The sequence below is a fragment of the Bos javanicus genome, chromosome 11 (genome assembly GCF_032452875.1).
Source record: "Bos javanicus breed banteng chromosome 11, ARS-OSU_banteng_1.0, whole genome shotgun sequence".
In the NCBI taxonomy this organism is placed as follows: Eukaryota; Metazoa; Chordata; class Mammalia; order Artiodactyla; family Bovidae; genus Bos; species Bos javanicus.
This window is the reverse complement of record NC_083878.1, coordinates 95,944,538-95,968,697: the sequence shown is the minus strand read 5'-3', so window position 1 is coordinate 95,968,697 and position 24,160 is coordinate 95,944,538. Positions and strand designations below refer to the sequence as shown.

The window sequence follows — 24,160 nt, the reverse complement described above, 5'->3', positions numbered from 1 at the left end:
GACTGCCCACTGGGTACCAGGCTCCGTGCTGGGCCCTGAGGATGCCATGAGCATCCAGCCCTGCCCTCAAAGGGCTCACACGCACAAAGGGAAGTGCACACCAGGAGCAGGATAATAATGCACTGTCAGGGGCCCCGTCCTCTACAGTTCGCAAAGCTCTCTCCACGCCTGCTTGATATGATTCTCCCATAATCCTATGGGGCTGATATGTTGCAGAGAAGCAGACAGGGTCCCCTAGTAGCTAAAAATAAGGACTCAGGGGATTTCCCTGATGGTCCAGTGGCTAAGACTCCACACTCCCAATGCAGGGGACCCAGGTTCCATCCCTAGTCAGGGAACTAAATCCTACATGAGCGTGCATATTAAGTCGTTTCCAAGTTTGCCACCCCACAGACTGTTGCCCACCAGGCTCCCCTATCCATGTCCATGGGATTTTCAGGCAAGAATACTGGAGTGGGTTGCCATTTTCTCCTCCAGGGAATCTTCCCAACCCAGAATCAAACCCACATCTCCTACATTGGTATGGGTGCTAGTCGGAGGGATTCTTTACCTCTGAGCCACCTGGGAATCCCAGATCTCACCTGTGGCAACTGGAAAAGATCCCTCATGCCTCAACTAAAGATGCCCATGCCACAACGAAGATAGAAGATCTCACATGCCCCAACTAAGAACCAGCACAGCCAAATAAATAAAAATAAATATATATTTTTAAAGATTAATATATTAAAAAAAATAAGGATTTGTGAATCCTCCAGACCTGGATCAGATCCTGGCTCTGCCATTGATTTTCTGGGTGGCTTTAGATGAGCCACTTCACCTCTCTGAGCCTCAAATTCCTCACCTGTAACATGGGGCTCATAATGCTGCCCGGCTCACAGGTGAGGGTTCTGTGAGATACTGTAAAGCACACAGCTCTGTGCTCAGCACCAAAAAATGAACTCAAGGCATTCCTGTGGCCAATAATACTTCCACCCTTGGCAGCACCTCGCTGGACAGTGGGGCACACGACACCTGCGGCTCTCAGCCCTATGTCCGGCAGCATGCTGCAGCCTGACAAAGCTGGGCTCCAGTTCTGCTGTGGTTACTCAGGGCTGCTGCCTCATCTGCAAAATGGGAATAATAACCTGGTCATTGTGTGCTAGTCACTCAGTTGGGTCCAACTCTTTGCGACCCCATGAGGCTCTTTTGTCCATGGAATTCTCCAGGCAAGCATTCTGGAGTGGGTTGCCATTCCCTTCTCCAGGGAATCTTCCTGAGCCAAGGATCACCTGCATTGCAGGCAGATTCTTTACTGTCTAAGCCACCAGGTCACTAGCTTGCTATATAATGCTAATTTGCCCCAATAAGGGGTGGGCCAAGAGGAACCCAGTATATTCGTGTGTCTAGCTCAGGGGACACAAGTGAGTTTGGGGGTCTGCCTGGAGCTGTCCTAGAAAAGAGTTCAGTGAAAGGGTGGGTGCAAGGGGGCTGGTTGCGGCTTCTGAGTCCGAGAGCCTCTGGCCTCCTCCAGAGGAGCCTGAGGGGGGCCTTCGTTCCGCAGCCTTTGCCGCCGCGGGTCTGTACCCGTCCTTGGCCACAAGATGTCGCCCAAGCAACAGCAAAGCAGGGGCCTGGGCTAAACCGGCCAGTTCAGAGTCGACTCGGCGAACAGCGAGGTCCAGCCGCAGCCCTCTCCCACCGCCCCGCAGCTCTGGGACGCCTCAGGGGAGGAACTCCTGCTGCCTTGGGTTCAAATCCCAGGATTTCCTACCCAACACGATACTGCTGCCCCCAGAGAACACCGGTTTGTAGACCCCACCTAAAGTAATAAATAAATAGAGATAATAATTACTCCTACTCCTTCACGGTGTAGGATTAACCCGTGCCTGAGGAACAAGCAGGACCTGGAGGCGGTGCAAACAGACGACCACGTGGCCCGATTCGGGGCTGCAGCCGGGCGGCACTCCGCAGGGCACCGGAGACCCTCCATCCCCGCCCCGTGCCTCACGGGGGTGCGGAGCAGACACCGGACAGGCAACAGTGTGGCACGTCCTCGGACCCCGGGGCGGCCCCAGACGGCCCAGCAGGGCCCACACTTCTGCGTGGCGGCCACCTGGCACCGGGATCTGGGCCGCCAAGCGAGGGAGGCAGGGTGAGACCCCCGGGCTCGGCTCCCCGGAAGCAGCTTGGGCCCCGAGCGCAGCCCCGGGCGCTGGAAGAGCCGTCGAGGGCCGGCTGGAGCTGGAGAACCGCGTGCGTCCTGGACGGCCAGCCTGACCTCCCAAACTCTCCGCCGGCCGTCCGCCCGCCCGCCCTGGACTTGGCGCGGCTGTGCCGGCGCTTCGCTGGGTGGGGGGGGGCTCCTTATCCGACCCTCCATCAGCTCGAAGGACCACCTCGGTGAACCGGCCTCTCCCGCTGGGGATGCGCGGTCCCAGCAGGGTGAACCGGGGGCGGGCCTAGACACAGGCGCGCGCAGCGGGACGGGGCCGCCGGGAGCCTGTGCTCACCTCCGTCTCCCAGGTAGAGGTCCGGGGCTTGGGGCGCAGTGTCTTCCCCGAGAACAAGGAAAGCTTTCGGCCCCGGACCACGTGAAGGTGGGGGAGAGAGAGCCCCTGTCCCTGCACAGACTGAATCTGGGAGGAAAAAAGTGGAATCCCCGCACCCAGGGGCTACTGTCTGACTACCTACCCTCCTCCCCGGCCCCCGACACTTGGGGACACCTGCCAGCTGGTGATCGGACAGTCCCTAAGGAGAGCTCAGGTTCCAGAGAGATCACTACTTCGTAGAGAAGTGTAGGGGGATGAGCCTCCTAGGAGAGGGAGGGAAGGATGGGGACATCTGGGGAGTTGCCCGCCCAGAAGAGCTGCAGAGCCTGCTTAGGGAGAGCACTGAAACCAGAGGGCCCTGCAAAGGCGGAGGCTTGGGGGCAGGTGTTGACTGGAAAAAAGTGCACAATCTGAGGGTTGTGAGTTGTTTTATTTGGGGTCAAATGAGGACTATAGCTTGAGAGATAGCATTTCAGATGGCTCTGAGAAACTGCTTCAAAGAGGGTGGGGTGGGGGGAGGGCAGTATGTGATTTTATGCAGGGCAAGTACATGCAATCAGGCACATAATTTTTGCAGAACGTTTCTGCTAGCCACAAGGAGCAGAGGTCACCGTGAAGGAGAGGAGATGCAAGAATTGGGCTCATAAAATCATCTCCTGAAATTATCTGTCTGAAGACTCGTTCCGCCAGTTTTTCACAGAGCTCAGAGGGCCTCATTCCTCCTGATCTCCACCCTGAACTCCCTTCAGGGGGGTGTTGAAGGTCAGCAGCTGCAGTGGTTCATAATCTGATCCTTGCAGAGGTAGAGGGCCAGTGCCAATTTGTGGGTACTGCAGGTAAAGCATGATTTACTTTGAGGGGCAGGAGTGGAGCTAGACGGAAAAAAGGGACAGAGGCATGAGGATGAAAATGCGGGTTGGAAGCAAAATAGAAAATGTTCTGGAGAGAAGAGAAATTTGATCAGACTTGACTGACTCTAGGAGAAAGGGGGGAAGGGAGGCATGGAAATCCACCAGTTGTGATCATGAAGATGAAAAAAAAAGCACATTAGAGCTGTTTCCTAAGGAGACTCTTCAGGGGGTGTGAGTGATCCAGGGATTGGGGCAGTGAGGAATAGGAGAGGTGGGTGGACTAGAGCACTAAAGATTGAAATAGCCAAATGCAGAGAAGAACTGACAACTAAAAAGTCACTCGCCATCTGCTTTTAGGAGGGTTAGGTCATAGCCACTGCAGCTGCTGACCTTCAACACCCCCTGAAAGGAGTTCAGGGTGGAGATCAGGAATGAGGCACTCTTTCGTCTGGAAAAACTGGCAGAGAGATATTTTCAGGAGAAAATGTCTTGAACCCAATATCTTGCATCTTCTCACATCTAGAAAAATCACTAAAATCATTCATGGAGACACCTTCTCATGACTAGCAGAAACCTTTTAGTGAGATGTATGCTTCACTGCATGCACCACCTTCACCAAAATCACGTATGTATCAGCCTTCCCCTTCCTCCAGAGCAGGTCCTCAAAGCTGCTTGAGAACCATTTCCTCAGTAAGTCCCCAAATAAACTTGGACTCACAGCTCTTACGCTGCACTTTTTTTCCAGTCAACAGTATAAAGGGAAGTTTCAGAAGTTGTGTCAGTATTATTCATGACCACAGCAGCACAAGCTTAAGTGCACAAGGGAAGCTTTTAGTTAAAAACAGGTGGAGTGGTTTTTGTGTTCATAGGTCGTTCCGGTGTTCCTGGGATGTCATGATGCAGAACCAATGCTGCCCCTCGGCTCTGCTGGCTGATGTCAGAGAAAAGTGCTTCTCTAGGATTACCCAGCCTGTACCTGGTCACCCACAATACATCAGTCCTGGTTCAAGTTCATTAAACCAGATTAGAAAGAAGCTGGATGCCTAAACTGGTGTTCACTGGCTGGAGCCTCAAGTCCCTCCTTGAATCAGCTCAGTGGGCAGCCTCTTCCATCAGGGCTTCCAAACACCCATGGTCCATGCTGGCAACCTCCGCAGTGTCACTGCACTCTACTACATCCCTCGGTTAAATGCTGGCACAGGAGAACTATTTCAAGACCATATAAATACACACACACACGTATACACATACACATGTATATACACACACATACTTATATACACCCACATATGTATATACACACATGCCTGCCTGCCTGCTAAGTTGCTTCAGTCACATCCGACTTTGCAACCCCCTGTAGTCCACCGGGCTCCTCCTCTGTCCATGGGATTCTCCAGGCAAGAATACTGGAGTGGGTTGCTGTACCCTCCTCCAGGGGATCTTCCTGACCCAAGGATCAAACCCTCATCTTCTGCGGCTCCTGCACTGCAGGAGCGGGTCCTTTACCACTGAGCCGCTGGGGAAGCCCCATATACACATACATATATGCATATATATACATATTTGTATATCCATGTATAAGTCTGGGTATACATATATATTCACCAAGACTGGATGTCCAGGACCACTGAGGTAGTAGAGCCCAACTCAGGAAAAACCCTTCTAAGAGGTTTTCATTGGCCTTAGAATTGATTAGTGGCAGGTCTAAAACAAGAACCATTTTCAGGCTCCTGGACCTGACATTACAACCACATACCACTTGAAACCAGTGGCTTTCCAGGAAGTAGCAAGAATGATCTGGATGATCCCACTGGTGTGGCCCAGCTTTGCTGTGGAGGAGGTGTTTCGGGGCATCACTGTGACACTGTGCTGTGGGATGATGGCCTTAGCACCTCCCCTGCCTGTCATTTGTGACTTTCTTATGCACCTGCCTCTCTCTGTCTCCCCCCACCCCACCAGGCTGGCTCACTCCCAGACTGCTACCCCTAAGCTGCTGCAGAAAGAAAGTAAAAGTCGCTCAGTCACGTCCAACTCTGTGACCCCATGGGCTATACAGTCCATAGAATTCTCCAGGCCAGAATACTGAAGTAGGTAGCCTTTCCCTTCTCCAGGGGATCTTTCCAACCCAGGGATCGAACTTGGGTCTCCTGCATTGCAGGCAGATTCTTTACCAACTGAGCTATCAGGTAAGCCCAAGCTACAGCAGACACAGCCTCAACTGTCACCATCACAGCCACAAGAGAAGGAAAAGAATGTTGTTACTGATCAAAAAGTGAGAGAGAGAGAGGAAGGGGCTGGAACTCACGTATCGACTGAGAGGATCAGAAATAGGAGGGGAAGTGACTGCTTACAGGTTCTCTCACTTTCAGCAGAGGGCAGGCCGGGAAAAAAATCCAGTTGGGGGAAAAAATCCAGTTGGAAGCTGGGGCTGCTAGAAACAATGCTGTTACTTAACACGGGACAGCAAAGGCAACAGAAACCAAACAGCCATTTTAAAAGCTAAAACAATGAGGAAGGAAGATTAGATGATACGTTTTCACTTAGAAATTCGAACACCGTGATTATCAAATGTTTAGCAATTTGAGGTTTGAGAAAGAAACCTTTTATATAACCAGAAAATTATCAGAAAACATTTGGATTTAAGCAAAATTTTAAAAAAAGAAAAAACTATCCTTAAAGGATATCAGCTTGGCTACTAGGTCCTTTATCCCTTTTTTTTTTTTTTTTGGCCATGCTGTGCAGCATGAAGGATCTTAGTTCCTTCATCAGGGACTGGACCTATGCCCCCAGCAGTGGAAGCGCAGAATCTTAACCACTGGACCACCAGGGAAGTCCCTGCCAGGCCCCGTATCCTTTAAAAGGGGCTCTACCCACCTTGGGGATGTGGAGCCAAAACTTGAGGAATTGAACACCTTTAACAGATCACACATTTTTTAGCATCAGAGAAGGGGAGTTTGCTAGGCATGCAGATTTTTTCTCTGTTCTTCCCCCAAAATTGATTCAACGTGCCCTGTGAGGAATAATGAATCAGCAGTTTATCGTCCCAGGTGGACAGTGCACGTGGTCCTCCAGCTCATTCTCTGTGAAATGCTGACTCATGGTGCTGCTCTAAGTCCCACAAAAATAAGTCACCTGGAGTTCTTGTTTAAAGATTCCTGTCCCATCCCCTATGCACGCTGATTTATCAGCAAGAGCACCAGGTGATTCTTAACAGTGAGGTTTGAAAACAATGTTTTACAGAACTGCCTAGGGCACTTAAAAATGGACCTGTTTTGAGTACCACCCCCAGATTGTGGGCTCCCCTGGTGGTTCAGATGGTAAAGAATCTGCCTCCAATGCAGAAGACCTGGGTTTGCTCCTTGGGTCAGGCAGATCCCCTGGAGAAGGACATGGCTACCCACTCCAGTATTCTTGCCTAGAGAATTCCATGGACAGAGGAGCCTAGTGGGTTACAGTCCACGGGGTCACAAAGTGTCAGACACAACTGAGCAACTAACATTTTCATTTTCCCAAAGATTGGTTTATTTGGTCAGTGAGTCAGATCAGACAGATATCTTGACTACATTCACTAGGAATTACTGATAAGAAACATCAGCAGTTATGTATATTAACCAACAGTCTTGGTGACAAAAGTTTTGTCAAAACTGCAAATTAGTAGGGCTAAGGAGAGTTGAAGTAAAATGGTCCATGTTTAAAAATCACACTGGATACTCTTTTTTACAGGAGCATAAAATTTAATGATTTGGGCCAGCAATATGCTGAAATCCTAGTTAACAGAAATGAGATTACCATGGTTTTCATGTTCACTGTCCACAACAGGTTCAATGACAGAATTGAGAGCTTTTTCCATTTTAGCACAAAATGTGGAAGATGCTTCCTGGATCCTCATAACCAGATTTTCCTGCCTCTCTGATCAATGTTTTTCCCCCCTCAAGATGCTTCCTGGATCCTCATAACCAGATTTTCCTGCCTCTCTGATCAATGTTTTTCCCCCCTCAAGTCTTTGTACTGTATTTTGGTAGCCTAAGAAGATGGAATAGGGTTCTTCTGGAATGAAATGACTGACTCGAAAGCTCTTCAATGAATACTTAAATCTCTAGGTAGAGACGCATTTACAGCTAAGAGGAGCTTCTGACCTGATTTCACTTTCCAGGATCGTGACATATTTTACAGGCAGCACTGCAGGGAGGCCTAGCTAAACATCACTAGCTCTGCATCCTCAGGGAAAAGCCACAGAGCCGCTTACTTAGAGAGGGCTGAGCAGGCACAAATATAACAAGAGTCCAGGTGACATAGGGAATTCCAAATTGGCAAGAAAAGTTGAATTCTATTTTCAGTTCTAGGAAAGTCATAGCATTAATTTTAATAATGAACAGACTGAGTGAAAACTGAATCCTAATCCAGTTTTTAAATGTTTCCTACCAAGTTAAGTGCAATCAATATGAACAAAGTGCTTTTCCATCAGCAAGTAGAATGAGCTGGCCTCTGCAACAAGGGCTCCTTGGCTAATAGAAACTTCCCTCAACTGAGAGGACTAATCAAGGCTCCCGTGAATACCATGATTAGGACTTCTGCGCTCATAACTAAGGCTGATGAATAGCTAACCAAATACAGGGTTCAGACAGGAACCGTGTTAAAGGAGTGAATGTGCACCATCTCATTAGCAACTGCTGGATGATTCCAATTCCTTCCTGTACTGTAGTTAACAAGTAGATGTTCAGATGAAAAGGACGAGTGTGAATTCATGGAGAACCTTAGTTACATCTGAGAAGTCAGAGAAGTTTTCAGAAATGCTTCCAAATACAAAAGAGATGATGGAAACATAAAACCCAATGAATTCAACTGCTCTCCCTTTTTAATCAATTTTACACAATGATATTGTACATGAGTAATCACATTAGGAGACAGGATGGGTTTCCTGTACATATACAAGATGGTGCAAGCTCATTCACTGAGGCTTATAGGTTTTTATCAGTTTCAAGAGGAGAGGCAGTACAAAGCTTTTTCACACAGGTGAAACACAAGACGACGGAAGACAAGACAGAACATTAACTCAGCAGAGGTGAATTCTTAAGGCGTGTGGCTCCTGCCCAGAGTCTGCCACGAACCAGGTGTAGAGGACTTTCTCTCCCGGGGATTTTACCTTTGATGAGCACAGGCCTGTGGGACATGCAGCTTTGTGGTGATGCCACAGCTCAACCACACCAACCTTGACACTGAAGCAAAGCGTATCTTCCTTTCTCCAAGTATTCTCAAGGGTAATAAAGCAATTCCTGGTCACCCTACTCCTTGGGTAACCCACATTCTAAAATATATGATTATTAATCTGGCAACATTCTCAAGTGTTTTGGCAAAGTACCTCAAACATCTCATCACTGTGCATCTACTCAACTAAAAATTCTTTGAGCTTCAAGATCTTTTCTGACTTCCCCCCTAAAGTTGGCAATTACATATAGAATAAACTTACTAGTTAAAAGAACTAAACAGAGGGCAGACTTTTCCTTACGAAATAAAGCAGGAATGGGAAGGGAGGAGAAAGTCTAGGACACACATCAACGGAGGAAGCTAAGTCCACTAACGACTCTATCACTTCGACACAACCCACTAACAATTCTGAGCAAGTGTGTTCCTACTTTCCTTTTTCACACCCAATCTCATCAGACACAGGAACTGTTAAATCTTCACGATGTTGATCTTCACTTGGCCACGGAATTCCCACGGCAGGCAATGGGGAACAGTGCCGACCGGCATGCACAGTCAGGTACAGCTCTTGTGGCCAAAATTAGACCTTGTCACTGACTGGGACGGGTTTTAGTTCTCTCGCTTACGTACCTCAGGAACATGTACGTTGAAAGTCTACATTAAACAAAGGCTTCCAGGACACAACAGGGAGAGAAAAACCCATGCATCTCATCCACATCTATTTTCCATCCTTCACAAAGCCCAACCCTCTTACAGTGATTTCATATCTGTATAAAATGGCTTTTATAAACAGGTTTTTAAAAAGAAAAAGGAGAAATCAGTTAACTGTGGCTGAGATTTGACCTAGAGAAAGAAAACAAAATGTTTACTCGATTTAAAAAGTAACACTTTTACAAATAAAAGATAATCTTCAATCTGTAATTCTATTACTTAACCATCTCTGGAAGCAGAGTATTAATACAAAATAGGAACTGATTTTTTTCGTGAGATAATTCCACAGAATTTCAGTGAACATTTAACATTTTCTTTGTAAATTCCATGTAATAATCAGTGGCTACTGAAGGTTTCCTATGTGTGATTTTGTATTTTTGCACACTCCTTCATATGACCTATGTCCTGGGAGGATCTGTGGTACGAAACAGCTGAAGGACAACTATTCCTTTCCTGAAAGAGTACAATCGGATTACTCCCTATCTCACGCCCACCGCTGCCACACACACAGGTGTTGTGTAGTCACTGAATTGTGTCTGACTCTACGTGACCCAATGGACTGTAGTCGGTCAGCCTCCTCTGTCCATGGGATTTCCCCGGCAAGAATACAGGGGCGGGTTGCCATGACCTTCTCCTGACCCAGAGATCGAACCTGAGTTTCCTGTATTGGCACGCAGAGGCTTTACTGCTGACCCACCTGAGAAGCCCATGCAGACAGCTACCAATTCCTAAACTCAGAACTCAACACTACTAAACCCTGTTATGACAAAACTACCGGTGACAGTTAACACTGAAATAGTCCTTACTCCTGACCGGCTTCCCGAAGAAAACAGCTTAACCTTAAACAGCTGGGCTGTGCGCTTCTCTGCTGGCACCTGAGTCAAGACACAAGCACCCACCTCCATCTTGGACGTAACTGTGATGCCAAGTCTCTGAGGTCCTCCTCTCACAACTGCCTCAAGCCCTGCAGAGCCCTACCTCCTGCCTCTAGGAGATACAAACTCACCACCTTCTCCACAGAAAAGAGCCCCATGCAGTGTCCACATCTTCATATTTATTTCCATAGTAACAACATGGAAGTGAGTTAGGAACCACCACGGGGGTGAAAAACTGCATTGACTTCTGAGTTAAATCCCCAAACAATAAATTTCAACTATTTCAAGACTTCTGTTGACTTAACATTTATTGAATCAAATGCTGAACTGCCCCCCTCTGCCTTAGAAATCATGTTAAGACAGTTTGTCTTGTAAAGTATCTACGGTGGGATCTGACTTCTAAGACCTAAATGAGCTTGACCGTTACAGTCCATGAAGCATGACTGTACATAGATTTCTTGATCTAACGTTCAAGAGGACATTTTTCAGTACTACTTTAATTTTGATCTGCCCCTAAAAGGCAGAAACCTCATCTCAGAATCCTCTGCAACTTATCTCAGTATTTTAGAGTAAAGGAATGAGAAGAGGTCAAGGCATAAAGAAAACCCAGCTTCTTTAGGCACAGTGGAGCACAGAGCTCCTGGAGAGACAGCCTCTGTCCTTATCTGCTCAAGGCTGTTGGTCACAGTTCCCTTAAACATGCCTGGAAATGCTGCCAGCAACAAGAGACTCAAAGGAGGGGACCAGTTTTCATAAAAGAAGTTAACACGTTTAGGAAACACACAGAGCGAAACCAGTCGGCGACGGCCTACGGGTAAGACTTGTGCTCGGAGCTTTGGTGGGCCGCCTTGGCCTGTTTCTCAGACACCAAAACCCATTCCTGATGAATCAGCAACACACGATCAAACCGAAATACAGAAAAACATACTTTTGTTCAGAAGAGGGAAACAAAGGCACAGAAACCCGCCAAAACAGATTTTTCCCCCCCGTAAGAATAGTATGGTTGATTAAAATAGTTTATCACTAGTAAAACTTGTATCACTAAAGCAGACAATACAAATTAGTTTTTTAAAAAAATGACATTCACTGAATTCCTGGTCTGTGCATTCAATGTGAATCATCATTTCAAAAATATATTACAGTTAAAGGTTTGTAAGGAGTTCTGGCTGGGGTTTCTACACTATATTTAGCATTTCAGATGAGAAGTACCACAAGGGTGGGTTAGGTATCTACTGTCCCTTTGTATGCCTCGTATGGTGATTAAACAAACAGTCTATCTCCTACTGCAGGCTCAAAGACGTCCAGGGTGAGAAGGTCTAAGTGATATATTCAATAAGTTCTATACCCCTCATCAAAGGCAGCCCTGTGCATCAAATTCCATACCTAGAAAGTTCAATAAACTGTTACACTTTAATAAATACTTCTGCGTATTTGTTCGCCTTCTGCTTTTAAGCTCAGCTTAAATGTTGTCAAGGAAACCATTTCACAAGAGGGTACATGACAACCTACCATCAGCAATATTCCTTGTTTATTAGAATCTGAAGATGTCCATATTACATCAAATATAAATATATATCATATTTACATTTCCTTCTTAGCTTTTCAATTTAGGTGAGTGTATTTATAGATAATGCCACTAATGTCACCACTATTTTAATCCTCAGTGCAACTGGTATTTTCCTTCTGTTAGATGCTTCCAAGATTAGACAGCATCTTAAAAGAAGTGTACTGTTCTTTTTTTTTTTTTAATGAAAAGAAAGAATGAGTATCCATAAACAGAGATCTAGGAATTTTCTAGATTTGGGTTTTTTTTTTTTTGTATTTCAAAATACCTGAAAAATGTGGTCCCTTTTTGCAGTACTATTCTCTATGTGGGGACAAGAAATTAATGAAATATGCAACTCAGAAAGGAAAAGAACCCAAAGAAAAGAGAACCTGCTTGTTAGCTCATTAATCTGTTTAGTAAAGATCTGTTTTAAAAGGTCTGAACACTGTACAATATTATACAAAAACAATCTTCAGCCTTCAAAGCAGCTGGTACGTCTTCTGAGAGATCTGTGTGCCCTGCCCACAGTCCGCTGCCTTGCTGGGCCTTTGTCTCGGTCACTTTCGGTCATCGATAGTCTTAATGAATTCCACGGCCGCCGTGAACTGCATCCACCAATAGGACTCCTCTCCAGACAGACAGCTGGCATAAAAGCTACTGATGTACTGAACAGTGGACAGCAAACAGGGTGGATTTGCCTAGAGAAGTGAAAAACAAAGTCAACTACTCAGCCGGAAAAATCATTTATGGTAACATCTTTCAAATGTTTTCCTGTGAAAAAGAGATACCAGTCCTTTTCAAAATAATCCCCCAAATCCTTTTTGGAACTAATTTGTAAACCCAAGTTACTGTGAGGAGCAACAGTGTATTGGAAAGAAGACTCAGGTTCTAATCCTAGCTCGACTATCTAGAGCTTTCTAGCGTAACAAAGCACTTGACCTCACGGGTCCTTAGAGGGGCTGCACTAATCCCAGTGGCTTTACTCAACATCCCAGGATTCCAGATAAGGAAGGAAATGCTGCAGACAAATTGAGTTATATCTGTTTAGTAAGTAAGGATAGAGCAGAGAAAGAAAAAAAACTAAAAAAAAAGAGTAGGCCCTCTGCTGCAGGAGGCAGCACAGAAACTCCTGCTTTTCACCTCCAGGCTCAGGTGTGTTAAATCAGGAGGGCAAGCTAAGGCCTGCTCCTTAAAAGGGGCTTAGACTGGCTTTGCATAGAGACTAAACACATCACCTGCGGAAGGGAGCTGAGCTACGGGCAATAGGAGGAGTGAAGCAGGCTCATCGCACACTGATTCAGAGTCAGGGTTCTGACTCTGAGCTAAGAGTTCAGGCTGCAGAAATACCGCAACATTAAGAATTAGTAAGCTATATGTCAAATACACTTTAGACATCACCAGAGGGCTGAGCTGACTGGAACACATACTGGCTGGCTGTTGTGCACCCAAACTGCAGGGTCCCCACCTCCAAACCAAAATGTTCAAAATAAACCATTTGAATGGTGACACTTTAAAGTCAAAAAAGGACAAGAGGTGTCAGTGCTTTTAAAAACAATATGGTACAATTAATAAAATGTGAGGTCAAAAGAGGAGAAAGATGACAGGAAAATGTAGTAGTTTATGTGATAACCACTATGAAGAATTCAACATGAAAGAAGATGGTAAAAACATGACCAGAGAACCTGCCCTCATTCATTCATTCAGTAATTACCTACTGAGCTCCAAGCAAGACCTTCAGGCACTGCTTTAAAAAGCTGAAAATGTTCATCTAGGAATCTAGCTCTTCCTTTTCTTTGGAAAACCCTAACTTCAGAACAGAACATAACTTGACGTTAACTACTTTCTTCCTGGGTATCACAGAGCTGGAAACTTGTAAAAGAGTCAAAGTCTGTTAACACCTGGCGACCCTCTGCACAACCCCCCGAATCAGGATGGCAAAGAAACTCTTCTCATGGGTGGTAGCGAGGACCTACCTTGATCAACACAAACACTAGCACAGGGACGAAGTCATCTGCCCCTGGGACGGAGTCCTCGTTGGCCAGGCTCAGGAGGTTCATGATCGTGGAGCACATTCTCAGGATGCACTGCACTTTGTCCCGGGGCGTCTTGTAAGCACTTATTGTCCTGATTTCTGACTGTGCCGAGGGCCACGGTGCCTCCTTAAGATAAACCTAAGCAAGACCACACACAGACTGTCATGCAGGTGGGAAGCAGTGACCAGAGCAACCTCCACGTCAGGAGGCGGATGGGTGAAGCCGCTGCCTTTTCCCTTTTTCAGAAAAACCAAATTGCAATTCCTCCCCATCCTCCCACTTCAGGATTGAAGCCTAACTTTTAAGCTTTTAAATTATTTGCTTTGCATTTTAAAATAAAACCACCCAGAGAAATGCCCTGGCCGTTGAGTAGTTAGGACTCTGAGCTCTCACTGCCAGGGCCCCAGGTTCCATCCCCGGTCACTGGGGAACTAAGATCCCCAAGCTGCATGATGCGGCCCCAAAGGAAAAACAAACAAACACACAAACCCACCCCGAAATATAGTAATAGAGGCATTTGATAACACAGAACCTAGAATTCATAAATTTAAAACAATTATCTTTCTTAAAAGAGCTAGAATGGGACTTATCTATGTATTGCAGCTGATTCCAAAAGCACCGACAAGCTACTTTTACAATAGCTTAAAAATTAGTATGTACCTGTGTTGCAGCAGCTCTAGAAATCAAGGACAATTAAAAATTTTATGCCAATTAATATCCAGATTCTAATGAAACAACCAGAAAACTCATATACCTAAAACTTTCCTGTTTCCTGATTTTGTAAGAGGTGTAAGACAGGTAAAAATGTACTATTAGGAACTAAAAGGTAATTCTGAGGTCACATTCAGATTCAGTTCCCTCTTCTGGACAGGAGTTTCCACACTCTCTTTGAAGTTCCACCAGATCCTTTCATATGGGACATTCCTGCAGAATGTTCTGGAAAGAACACTGGCTATTGAGTGGTTAGGACTCCAAGGCTCTATATGATAATAAAAGCATCAGTGGAGTGTGTGGTTGCCGCAGGAGGAGTGAGCTGTGAGCAGGAAGCCCTGCCTACAGGGGGTGGTGTCAGGGCGGGGGCTCCCCCAGGCTGGCCCTCCCTCCACTCACCTCTCACTATAAGGTCCCTTCTCAAGCTAGGGAATTTTAATCCACGGAAAGACCTTTGAGAATTTTATTGGCTGAAGGACATCCAGTGCAAGTGGTTTCTTTATAACTTACTATATTCTGCTTCCCTGAAAAATTGGTAACATGTACATAGCACACCAAGACACTTTTAATTGAATAATACCATCCATACTGTATAAACTGTTATTACCTCTGGTATCTGCAGAGCTCTGTGATTTGCAGTCACTACTTTAGACAATCTCTGAATATGTTCATGAAGAACCCTGAAAATGCCCCGAAACATATATGTAAATATATAATTCAGAAAAGAAGGTATGCAGGTAGTCATAATCGGTTTCCTCAAAACACATTTAAACCATTTTAGACTCACTTCCAGATACAGATTACCATTACAGTTGAGACTCTCTCTTAGCTATAAGTATTCTGTCTTGGTCAAAAACTCTCACATTTAGGATCTGCTTAGAAAGGCTCAGGGAGCCAAGGGGATGCAGGGGGAAGAGTGGGAACCCCTCCTTTCTGGACCAGGGAAGTGTCCACAGGAGAAGTGAGGGGACTCCTTAGCCTAGAAGCTACCTGGACAAGCTAACTGGTGAACAGGCTAAGAAGAAGTGGAGGGGTCAAAGGCCAGAAACTGGACAGCACAGACGCTTTGATGGAGAAGGGATGCTGAGGACGCTCACCTCTCATTTCAGAGATGACAATGATTAGGCCTAAAAGGTGAAGGATTTCCCTAAGGCCACACAGTGGTGAGCAGCTGAGGCTACGCCCAGTCTCCTGCCTTCGAGTGTCCTTTCCAGAACACAGTGCTAACTCTCTATAAACCTGCAAAGATGACACGGAGGGGACAGAGGCATACTCGGCTTCAAAGGTGCTCTCTGCAGTAAGCAGTTTGAATGTTCCCATTCCTCATCCCACCCTGGAAGCCAAAAACTGGGGCTCTGGAGAAAAAACAGAACCCAGTTGGCAAATTGCATACAGAAACTTGGGGAGGGGTAAAAAGCCCGAGTCTAGGAACAAGTGAGGGAGGCAGGTGGGAACGATCCTAACCCACTCAAAGGAAAGTGAGCTCTCTCGAATATACAAGAGAGATCTTAAATTTCCATGAAAAAAAAGAATCTTACAGAAACCACCAGTGTCCCACCCTGAGGTCCTATTACATGGGCCCCTCAGGGCCGCTGGCACAGTGAGTCACTGTCACTGCTCGGGGCACACGGTGGCCATTGAGCAACACACTCGGGGACAGAAACCGGGTCATAAAATGCAGAAGAGGAAAAAATTAAAATGCTGAGTCTCACTACCCCCAAATAACCACTGTTACCCTTCTAGATTGTTTTTTTCAAGATCAGTATTTTTAGGATTGTTTTTAAAAATAGGCTTTACTGAGATTTAATTCATATGCCATATACTTTTTGATATTTTGATATTCAAATACATATCATTCCCAATAAATAAAAAGAACATATCAGAAGTCACACACTGTGCTTGATGCCCCAGTGGAGAGATGAATGAAGCGTTGTGTTCCTGGACTCAAGGAAGGAACCATCCGGTGGAGGACAGAGGCGTTCATCAAACAATCACACAAACCAGTGATCCGGAACAGAGGGCGGTTCTGCCCCCAAGGGGCACTTGGCAGTGTCTGGAGACAGCGTGGTTCTCACAGCTGGTAGGGTACTACCGGCCAAGGCCAGCCATGACGCCACACGTCCCACAAGGCACAGGACAGCCTCCCACAGTAAAGAATCATCTGGCCCGAAATGTCAGCCATGCCAGCTTGAGAAACCATGACTCAAGTGTAAAACTGCAATGGTGGCAAGTGCTAAAGAAAGGTACCCAGGCCTGAGGCAGCCCTGCCCTGCCAGGGCATCTCACCCAGGCAGACAGGCTAGGAAGGGTTTCCCCCGAGGAAGTGAGGTCTGAGTCCTGATCTGAAGGGTAAGAGTAGGTAGAAGAAAGAAGGGAAGAATAGCTGCGGCAGAGTAAACAGCAGTGCCTTCCACAGCGGCCAGCCCAGTGTACACGACCCTCCAACCCAACTCCCAGCATCTCTGAGAACACAGCGCTTTCCTTCTTTCCGGTCTGGTAACTCTGAGAGATGCAAAAAGGAAACACGTATCTTTTCCTTTACTACTCAGATACCACGTCTCATGAATAGCTTGTCTAAACTATGGGGCTGGCTGGGATAGCCCTACTTAGTCCATCACAGGCAGGAGCACTCACTGGTCACGGAGTATGTCCCCGTCCTGATTCGGGTAGAAGGCAAGTTTGAAGATCCGGTTCATCACACTTCTCTCAATGGCCAGCTGAGCGTCCTGAAGCTGTTCCTCACTCGCGTTCTGCCATATGACGTCCTGGGCCATCGCGCCGTACAGGAACTGCAGAAAATCTTCCACTTGGGCGGTTTTATCATCAGCGGCTGTGAGTTTCTGAAAGTCTCCAATGCAAAATAATATGCTTTAAAATAGAGTATTTGAACGATTTTAAATAGGAAATTATTAGAAAGTAGTTAAAAATAGAAAACTATTAGAATCATAATCTACTACTGTGCCGCTATCATGCTCTCAAAGCCGGAAGTATCTGGGCATGGTTTCATTTGGGGAGAAAATACATCCAAATCATTAAAAACAGGGGAAAGGCAAGACACATGCAGAAGTTTAAGAACAAGAGGTTTGTTACAAAATGATATGCTTTGTTTAAAAAAAAATAAGAAAAATTGGGTGCATCCAAAACTTTGTTAATTTTGCCAACTTTTTAATAAACCATAGATATTCAACCAGGATAAACACGACATTTATTGGTTGAACATCAAGGTTTAATTACTAAGAAATAACTGGGAATTTAAGGAACTGCTCTTAGACAGGTAGGTACTTAAAAAGTAGCAAAAGAAAACTTCTCAAATCTTCCCACTAACATACGGCTTCACCGAGGGTCTCTGGTTACCTTGAATGAATTCCCTGATCTTCTTCTCTTTGCTCTCAAGCAGCAGCCTCACACAGACGGTGGTGAAGTATCGATTGGCCACCTCTTTGTCCCGAAGAACCCTCTGCAGTAGCCTTTCCAGGTGAGCCTGCGTGGTCTGCAGTCCTTGTCGACAGCGAGTGAGGTAAGCAATGTAGGGGGCCCGCTTCCTGAAAGGAAAGACACTGCAGGACGCCAGACACACACAGCGCACACCTTCCTTGGAGATGAAGAGTCCTGACTTTTCTCCAAAGGAAAAGAACTACCCCAAAGACTCTGGTTTTACAGATGAGCCTATCGGGCTGCAGACAACCATCCTGAGAACTGACTATTTTGCCAGGTCAAGAAACAGAGTCAGGACTTCCCTAGCGGTCCAGTAGTTACAAGTCCTCCTGCCAAAGCAGGGAACATGGGCTCGATCCCCAGTGCGGGAAGGTGTCACATGCCGAGGGGCAACTAAACCTGCGTGCCACAGCTACTGAGCCTGAGCTCTAGAGCCCGTGTGCTGCAACTCCTGAAGCCGGCACACCCTAGAGCCTGTGCTCTGCAACAAGAGAAGCCGCAGTGAGGAGCCCACACACCACATTAGAGAAAGCCCTCACACAGCAATGAAGACCCAGTGCAGCCAAAAATTATGCAAGGGTAGAACGTACACTACAGAGAACAGACCCAACATTTTATAACGACTTTAACTGAAGTATAATGTTTAAAAAGCGCATCACTACGTTGTACACCTGAAACTAATTTAACACTGTAAATCAACTGTATTTCAATTAAAAAAAAAAGAAAGAAACAGAACCATTTACTGGTCCGAACACTCAGCTCCCTAACTCCCTAAACACTATCAAATCTCTTCCCATCACTGGTCTGTTCTGCACTGGAGCACAGTCTCCATGCTGGTAGAACCTCGTACTTGACAGGAAGTTGACTGCTACAAAAGACTAAAATAACAACAAAATACAGGCTGATATATCACAAGATCACTAAATATACCACCAATTATCTGCTTATAGTCTAAACGCAACAATCACTAGAGCACCCATTCCCTAAGCCTCTTTACTTCCTAAGCTTCTCAACTTAAATGTCAGCAGTGACAGGCAACAGGCAAATGGTAACAATTCCTAGGACTCCTCCTGCTTCCCTGGTCCGTGGAAGCAGTCTTTTCTATCACCACTAAAAGAGGGAAATGACATCCTAGTTATCCTGGCCCCACCTTCACCAAAGATGCTTTTGGGCAAAGCTGAAGTCAACTGTACTCTGTTACTAAGATCTGAGTGAGTGAGTGAGTGAAAGGCGCTCAGTCGTGTCTGACTCTTTGTGACCCCATGGACTATACAGTCCATGGAATTCTCCAGGCCAGAATACTGGAGTGGGTAGCCTTTCCCTTCTCCAAGGGATCTTCCCAACCCAGGGATCAAATTGCACCGCAGGCAGATTCTTTACCAGCTGAGCCACAAGAAGCCCAAGAATACTGGAGTGGGTAGCCTATCCCTTCTCCAGCAGACCTTCCCCACCCAGGAATTGAACTGAGGTCTCCTGTGTTGCAGGCAGATTCTTTACCAACTGAGCTATCAGAGAAGCCCTAGTAAGAGCTCCTCGCTTACAACTACACTTCCAGACTAAATATCCACATACGTTGCTTGGAAATCTACATCCAGGAAAGCCCAGCACTTTGCAGTGAGCCTAGATTCATTTCTGAAATAAGGGCTGAGAAGAAAATACTTGGAGCTGAAAACAGTTATACAAGTGAAACAGGCTGGGGATGTTACCTGTAGTCCTCGGCGATGGACGCCAGCAGCTTCCTACAGGTCCGGTTATCAAAGCGGCACACACAACGCATTGTTTCCTGAAGCTGAGCCATTAAGTTCTTATCTTGTAAGTTAATTGCTTCAGCTATTTGCACTTTTAAGAAGCAGACAATTTCATTGTCTAAATAAAAAAACATCAGAATTCTGTTACTGTTGAGAAGTTCCACAAGCTTTATATAAGCTGAAGGTCATCCCTCAGCCTGTGGGAAGTCAGTTATGTCTGTATCAGTAAAACTAAGCAGAACCAATCAGAGAACATTTTCACAAACCACGAGTAATCCAAGTGCCCTTCACTTCAGTTCAATTCAGTTCAGTCGCTCAGTTGTGTCCGACTCTTTGCGACCCCATGAATCGCAGCACACCAGGCCTCCCTGTCCATCACCAACTCCCGGAGTTCACTCAGACTCACGTCCATCGAGTCAGTGATGCCATCCAGCTATCTCATCCTCCGTCGTCCCCTTCTCCTCCTGCCCCCAATCCCTCCCAGCATCAGAGTCTTTTCCAGTGAGTCAACTCTTCCCATGAGGTGGCCAAAGTACTGGAGTTTCAGCTTTAGTATCATTCCTTCCAAAGAAATCCCAGGGCTGATCTCCTTCGGAATGGACTGGTTGGATCTCCTTGCAGTCCAAGGGACTCTCGAGAGTCTTCTCCAACACCACAGTTCAAAAGCATCAATTCTTCAGTGCTCAGCCTTCTTCACAGTCCAACTCTCACATCCATACATGACCATAGGAAAAACCATAGCCTTGACTAGATGAACCTTTGTTGGCAAAGTAATATCTCTGCTTTTGAATATGCTATCTAGGTTGGTCATAACTTTCCTTCCAAGAAGTAAGCGTCTTTTAATTTCATGGCTGCAGTCACCATCTGCAGTGATTTTGGAGCCCCCAAAAATAAAGTCTGACACTGTTTCCCCATCTATTTCCCATGAAGTAATGGGACCGGATGCCATGATCTTCATTTTCTGAATGTTGAGTTTTAAGCCAACTTTTTCACTCTCCACTTTCACTTTCATCATGAGGCATTTTAGTTCCTCTTCACTTTCTGCCATAAGGGTGGTGTCATCTGCATAGCTGAGGTTATTGATATTTCCCCAGCAATCTTGATTCCAGCTTGTGTTTCTTCCAGTCCAGCGTTTCTCATGATGTACTCTGCATAGAAGTTAAATAAGCAGGGTGACAATATACAGCCTTGATGTACTCCTTTTCTTATTTGGAACCAGTCTGTTGTTCCATGTCCAGTTCTAATTGTTGCTTCCTGACCTGCATATAGGTTTCTCAAGCGGCAGATCAGGTGGTCTGGTATTCCCATCTCTTTCAGAATTTTCCACAGTTTCTTGTGATCCACACAGTCAAAGGCTTTGGCATAGTCAATAAAGCAGAAATAGATGTTTTTCTGGAACTCTCTTGCTTTTTCCATGATCCAGCGGATGTTGTCAATTTGATCTCTGGTTCCTCTGCCTTTTCTAAAACCAGCTTGAACATCAGGAAGTTCACAGTTCACGTATTGCTGAAGCCTGGCTTGGAGAATTTTGAGCATGACTTTACTAGCGTGTGAGGTGAGTGCAAGTGTGCGGTAGTTTGAGCATTCTTTGGCATTGCCTTTCTTTGGGATTGGAATGAAAACTGACCTTTTCCAGTCCTGTGGCCACTGCTGAGTTTTCCAAATTTGCTGGCATATTGACTGCAGCACTTTCACCGCATCATCTTTCAGGATTTGAAAGAGCTCAACTGGAATTCCATCACCAAGTGCCCTTAACTGATGCTAATATAAATGTGTTACATTGAACTGCATGGAACTGCTGTATAGTTTAAACACAGTTGAATACTGGCAGTTTCACATGGTTCCTATAAAGCATAGGGAAAAAATAAACTCTCATGTAGCAACCTACCTTCTGGGTCTGTATGGTCTGGTAAACCGTTTCTTGTTGAGTGGGTTAGCACTGGGAAAGCCACAGAATCCGCAGAGCAAAGAGCGAGCCTCAGCTTCTTTTTTGCATCTCTAAAAAACAGATGAAAATACAGTAATTTCTTTGTCCAGATATGGTCACATTCTATAAACTATTATCTTATTTACTATACAAATTAATGGGCTTCCCAGGTGGTGCTCGTGGTAAAGAACCTGCCTGCCAATGCAGGAGACATAAGAAGCATTTGATCCCTGGGTCGGGAAGATTCCCTGGAGGAGGTCATGGCAACCCACTCTAGTATTCTTGCCTGTAGAATCCCACGGACAGAGGAGCCTGGTGGGCTTTGGTCTAGAGGGTTGCAAAGAGTCAAATACGACTGAAGCAACTTAGCACACACGCACATACACAAATTAATAGGCTAGCTCAGGACTCAAATGTTTCAAATGGTCATAAATAAAAGATAATTTTTAACTTACTAACACCTTGCTTAAGGAGTGGGCTTTCTGGTTACCTGAGAAGCAAGGTTGTAAAGGTGGCTCTGAGCAAGGACCATTTGGTAAAGTCACTAGAATCAAACAAATCCTTTCTGACGTTCCAACATCCACTGAATTCTATGCTAAACGTGATGACAAGTCAGAGAGCCAGATTTTGCCCAAGCTGGGAAGGAATCCACAGAAGTCATCAGGACCATCTCAGCACTCAAACTAAGGAAGCCTTCCACCACATTTCTCAAGAAATGTTGATCCTGCCAGAAGACAAGCTTGTGACAAGAAGACCTTTCTGTTGCCCTGTTGATCAAAACTTTGTATTGAACCAAAACCCGCTCAACTTCTGACCACTGAACCTCCTGCTACCACCTGGCAGAGCACCCTTCAGCAAGACATCACCCTCCTCAGCAACGCAGTCCTTCATGCTGGGAGGGTCTTGGAGGGCAGGGATCAGAGCTTCTTCAGAATGGCTGAGGCTGCCTCCCAATAAAAGGAGTCAAAACACCTCTGAGAGCAAGCCAGAGTTTGCTCCTATTGCAGGATTATCACTTGTCCACCTCACCTGACTGGTTCTGAGACCCACCTTAATGGTTTGCTTCCTCGAAAATGAGTAACTTACGAATCGGCTCAATCAACTGTAATATTTGCCTACTTTGTAAAGACTCCGAAATATAAAGCAGTGACATCATGGCTGGAAAATAAAAATTGTCTCCCACTACACCCCATGCCGTTTTACCATAGGAAAGAAGTATAAAGCTCCATAATATTTAATGATAAAATGATATGTACAGCACAGGGAATATAGTCATTATTTTATGATAACTCTAAATGGAGTATAATCTTTTAAAATTGTGAATCACTATGTTGTACCCCTGAAACTTAAACAATATTATAAACCAACGATACCTCAATAAAAGTAAATAAAATGATATGCTATTAAGAGTTTACTTAAATTAAGTGGGGGAGGAAGTAAACATGAAACAATACTGGCCACGTATGAGTAACAGATCTGGGGAACGGGTACATCACTGTACTTTCCCGTTTTGTACAAGCTAGAAAGTTTCCAAAATAAAAAGTTTAAAAAGCTAGAAAGACAGACAGAAACGGAGAGATGGACAGATAATTAATGCTTTAAAACTGATAATCCGGGGGCTTCCCTGGAGGCTCAGTAGGAAAGAATCTGCCTGCCAATGCAGGAGACAGGAGTTCAATCCTTGATCCGGGAAGATCCCACATGCCTTGGAGCAACTAAGCCCGTGCACAACTGTTCAGGCTCCTAAAGTCATTTTCTCAAACTGTGTTAGAAATCGAGGGAATGAGGAAGATGATAAACTGGGAGGGCTCCAGTAGGCTTACTGGGGAAGTGGGTTACTCAACAATATGTGGTCCCTGTGAGCCCATGAGGTTTGCTTGGCTTTTTCATTCTCTGAATTAAAGCCTTTGTATATGACATCCACAAGGCGAGCAAAGTCTTCTCAGTGCACAGCGTTTCGTTCTTACCTCCTTGCTCTACATGTTTATTAAGGGACTCAAAGAAACACCTGACTTGAAGTGACTGCAACGGTGATGACAAATTCAAACCCAAAGATTCTAAGTCGTATACAAGAAATACCTGTAAGAGAAGGCTGAATCCTGAGGGTGAGCCGCTTGGCTCGCAGAATCTGGGAGATCGTCAGCGGAGATGTTCTGCAGGGTTTCGTCACGAGGAGAGTCGTGTGCGCTTTCACCGTCACCCATGACTTCTAAACAAATCCCACCCCCCGCAAAAAGGATAAGCAAGTTAATCCGGAATATTCTAGTACTGGTAGGTATTCAGAGCAACTCAACGATAAATTAAGCTGTGCCTTCTGAAAAGAGTTCTTTGAGAGAGAAAGGGAAAAAAAAAAAAGAAACTTCAAACATATAAATAAACTGCCTGCAACGATAATATATCAAGAGAGCAATTGAGAATAATTTTACTTCTTATCCAATTATAATCCAAAACAATGAAAACCTTTATTAACTTAATAAAGATAATACTCTGTAACCACAATCACTGAACCACAGAACTAAAAGGGGGTCTCAGAAATCATTTTATATAACACCCTCGTTTTTCAGACGTGGAATCCTGCCCAGTCAGGAAGGAG

At 45.5% G+C, this 24,160-nt stretch overlaps 1 protein-coding gene across 7 annotated transcripts in view; it reads right to left on the bottom strand.

Annotated features, from left to right (window-relative positions):
- Positions 1–8,212: 8,212 nt before the first annotated feature.
- The window catches only part of GAPVD1 (GTPase activating protein and VPS9 domains 1), a 75,132-nt gene continuing 59,184 nt past the window's right edge, over positions 8,213–24,160 (bottom strand). For 4 of the 7 annotated variants that reach the window (XM_061433502.1, XM_061433507.1, XM_061433508.1 and 1 more), the window contains 8 exons: positions 23,647–23,776; positions 21,529–21,638; positions 19,599–19,758; positions 17,812–17,999; positions 17,092–17,305; positions 15,065–15,137; positions 13,687–13,884; positions 8,213–12,411 (listed from right to left, as the gene is read on the bottom strand). In XM_061433502.1, coding sequence (XP_061289486.1) covers positions 12,271–12,411; positions 13,687–13,884; positions 15,065–15,137; positions 17,092–17,305; positions 17,812–17,999; positions 19,599–19,758; positions 21,529–21,638; positions 23,647–23,776 — 1,214 coding nt within the window. In that variant the 3' untranslated portion in view covers positions 8,213–12,270. Of the gene's footprint in view, positions 12,412–13,686; positions 13,885–15,064; positions 15,138–17,091; positions 17,306–17,811; positions 18,015–19,598; positions 19,759–21,528; positions 21,639–23,646; positions 23,777–24,160 lie in introns of all 7 variants that reach the window. The other 3 variants (XM_061433501.1, XM_061433506.1, XM_061433504.1) reach the window with 1 other exon arrangement.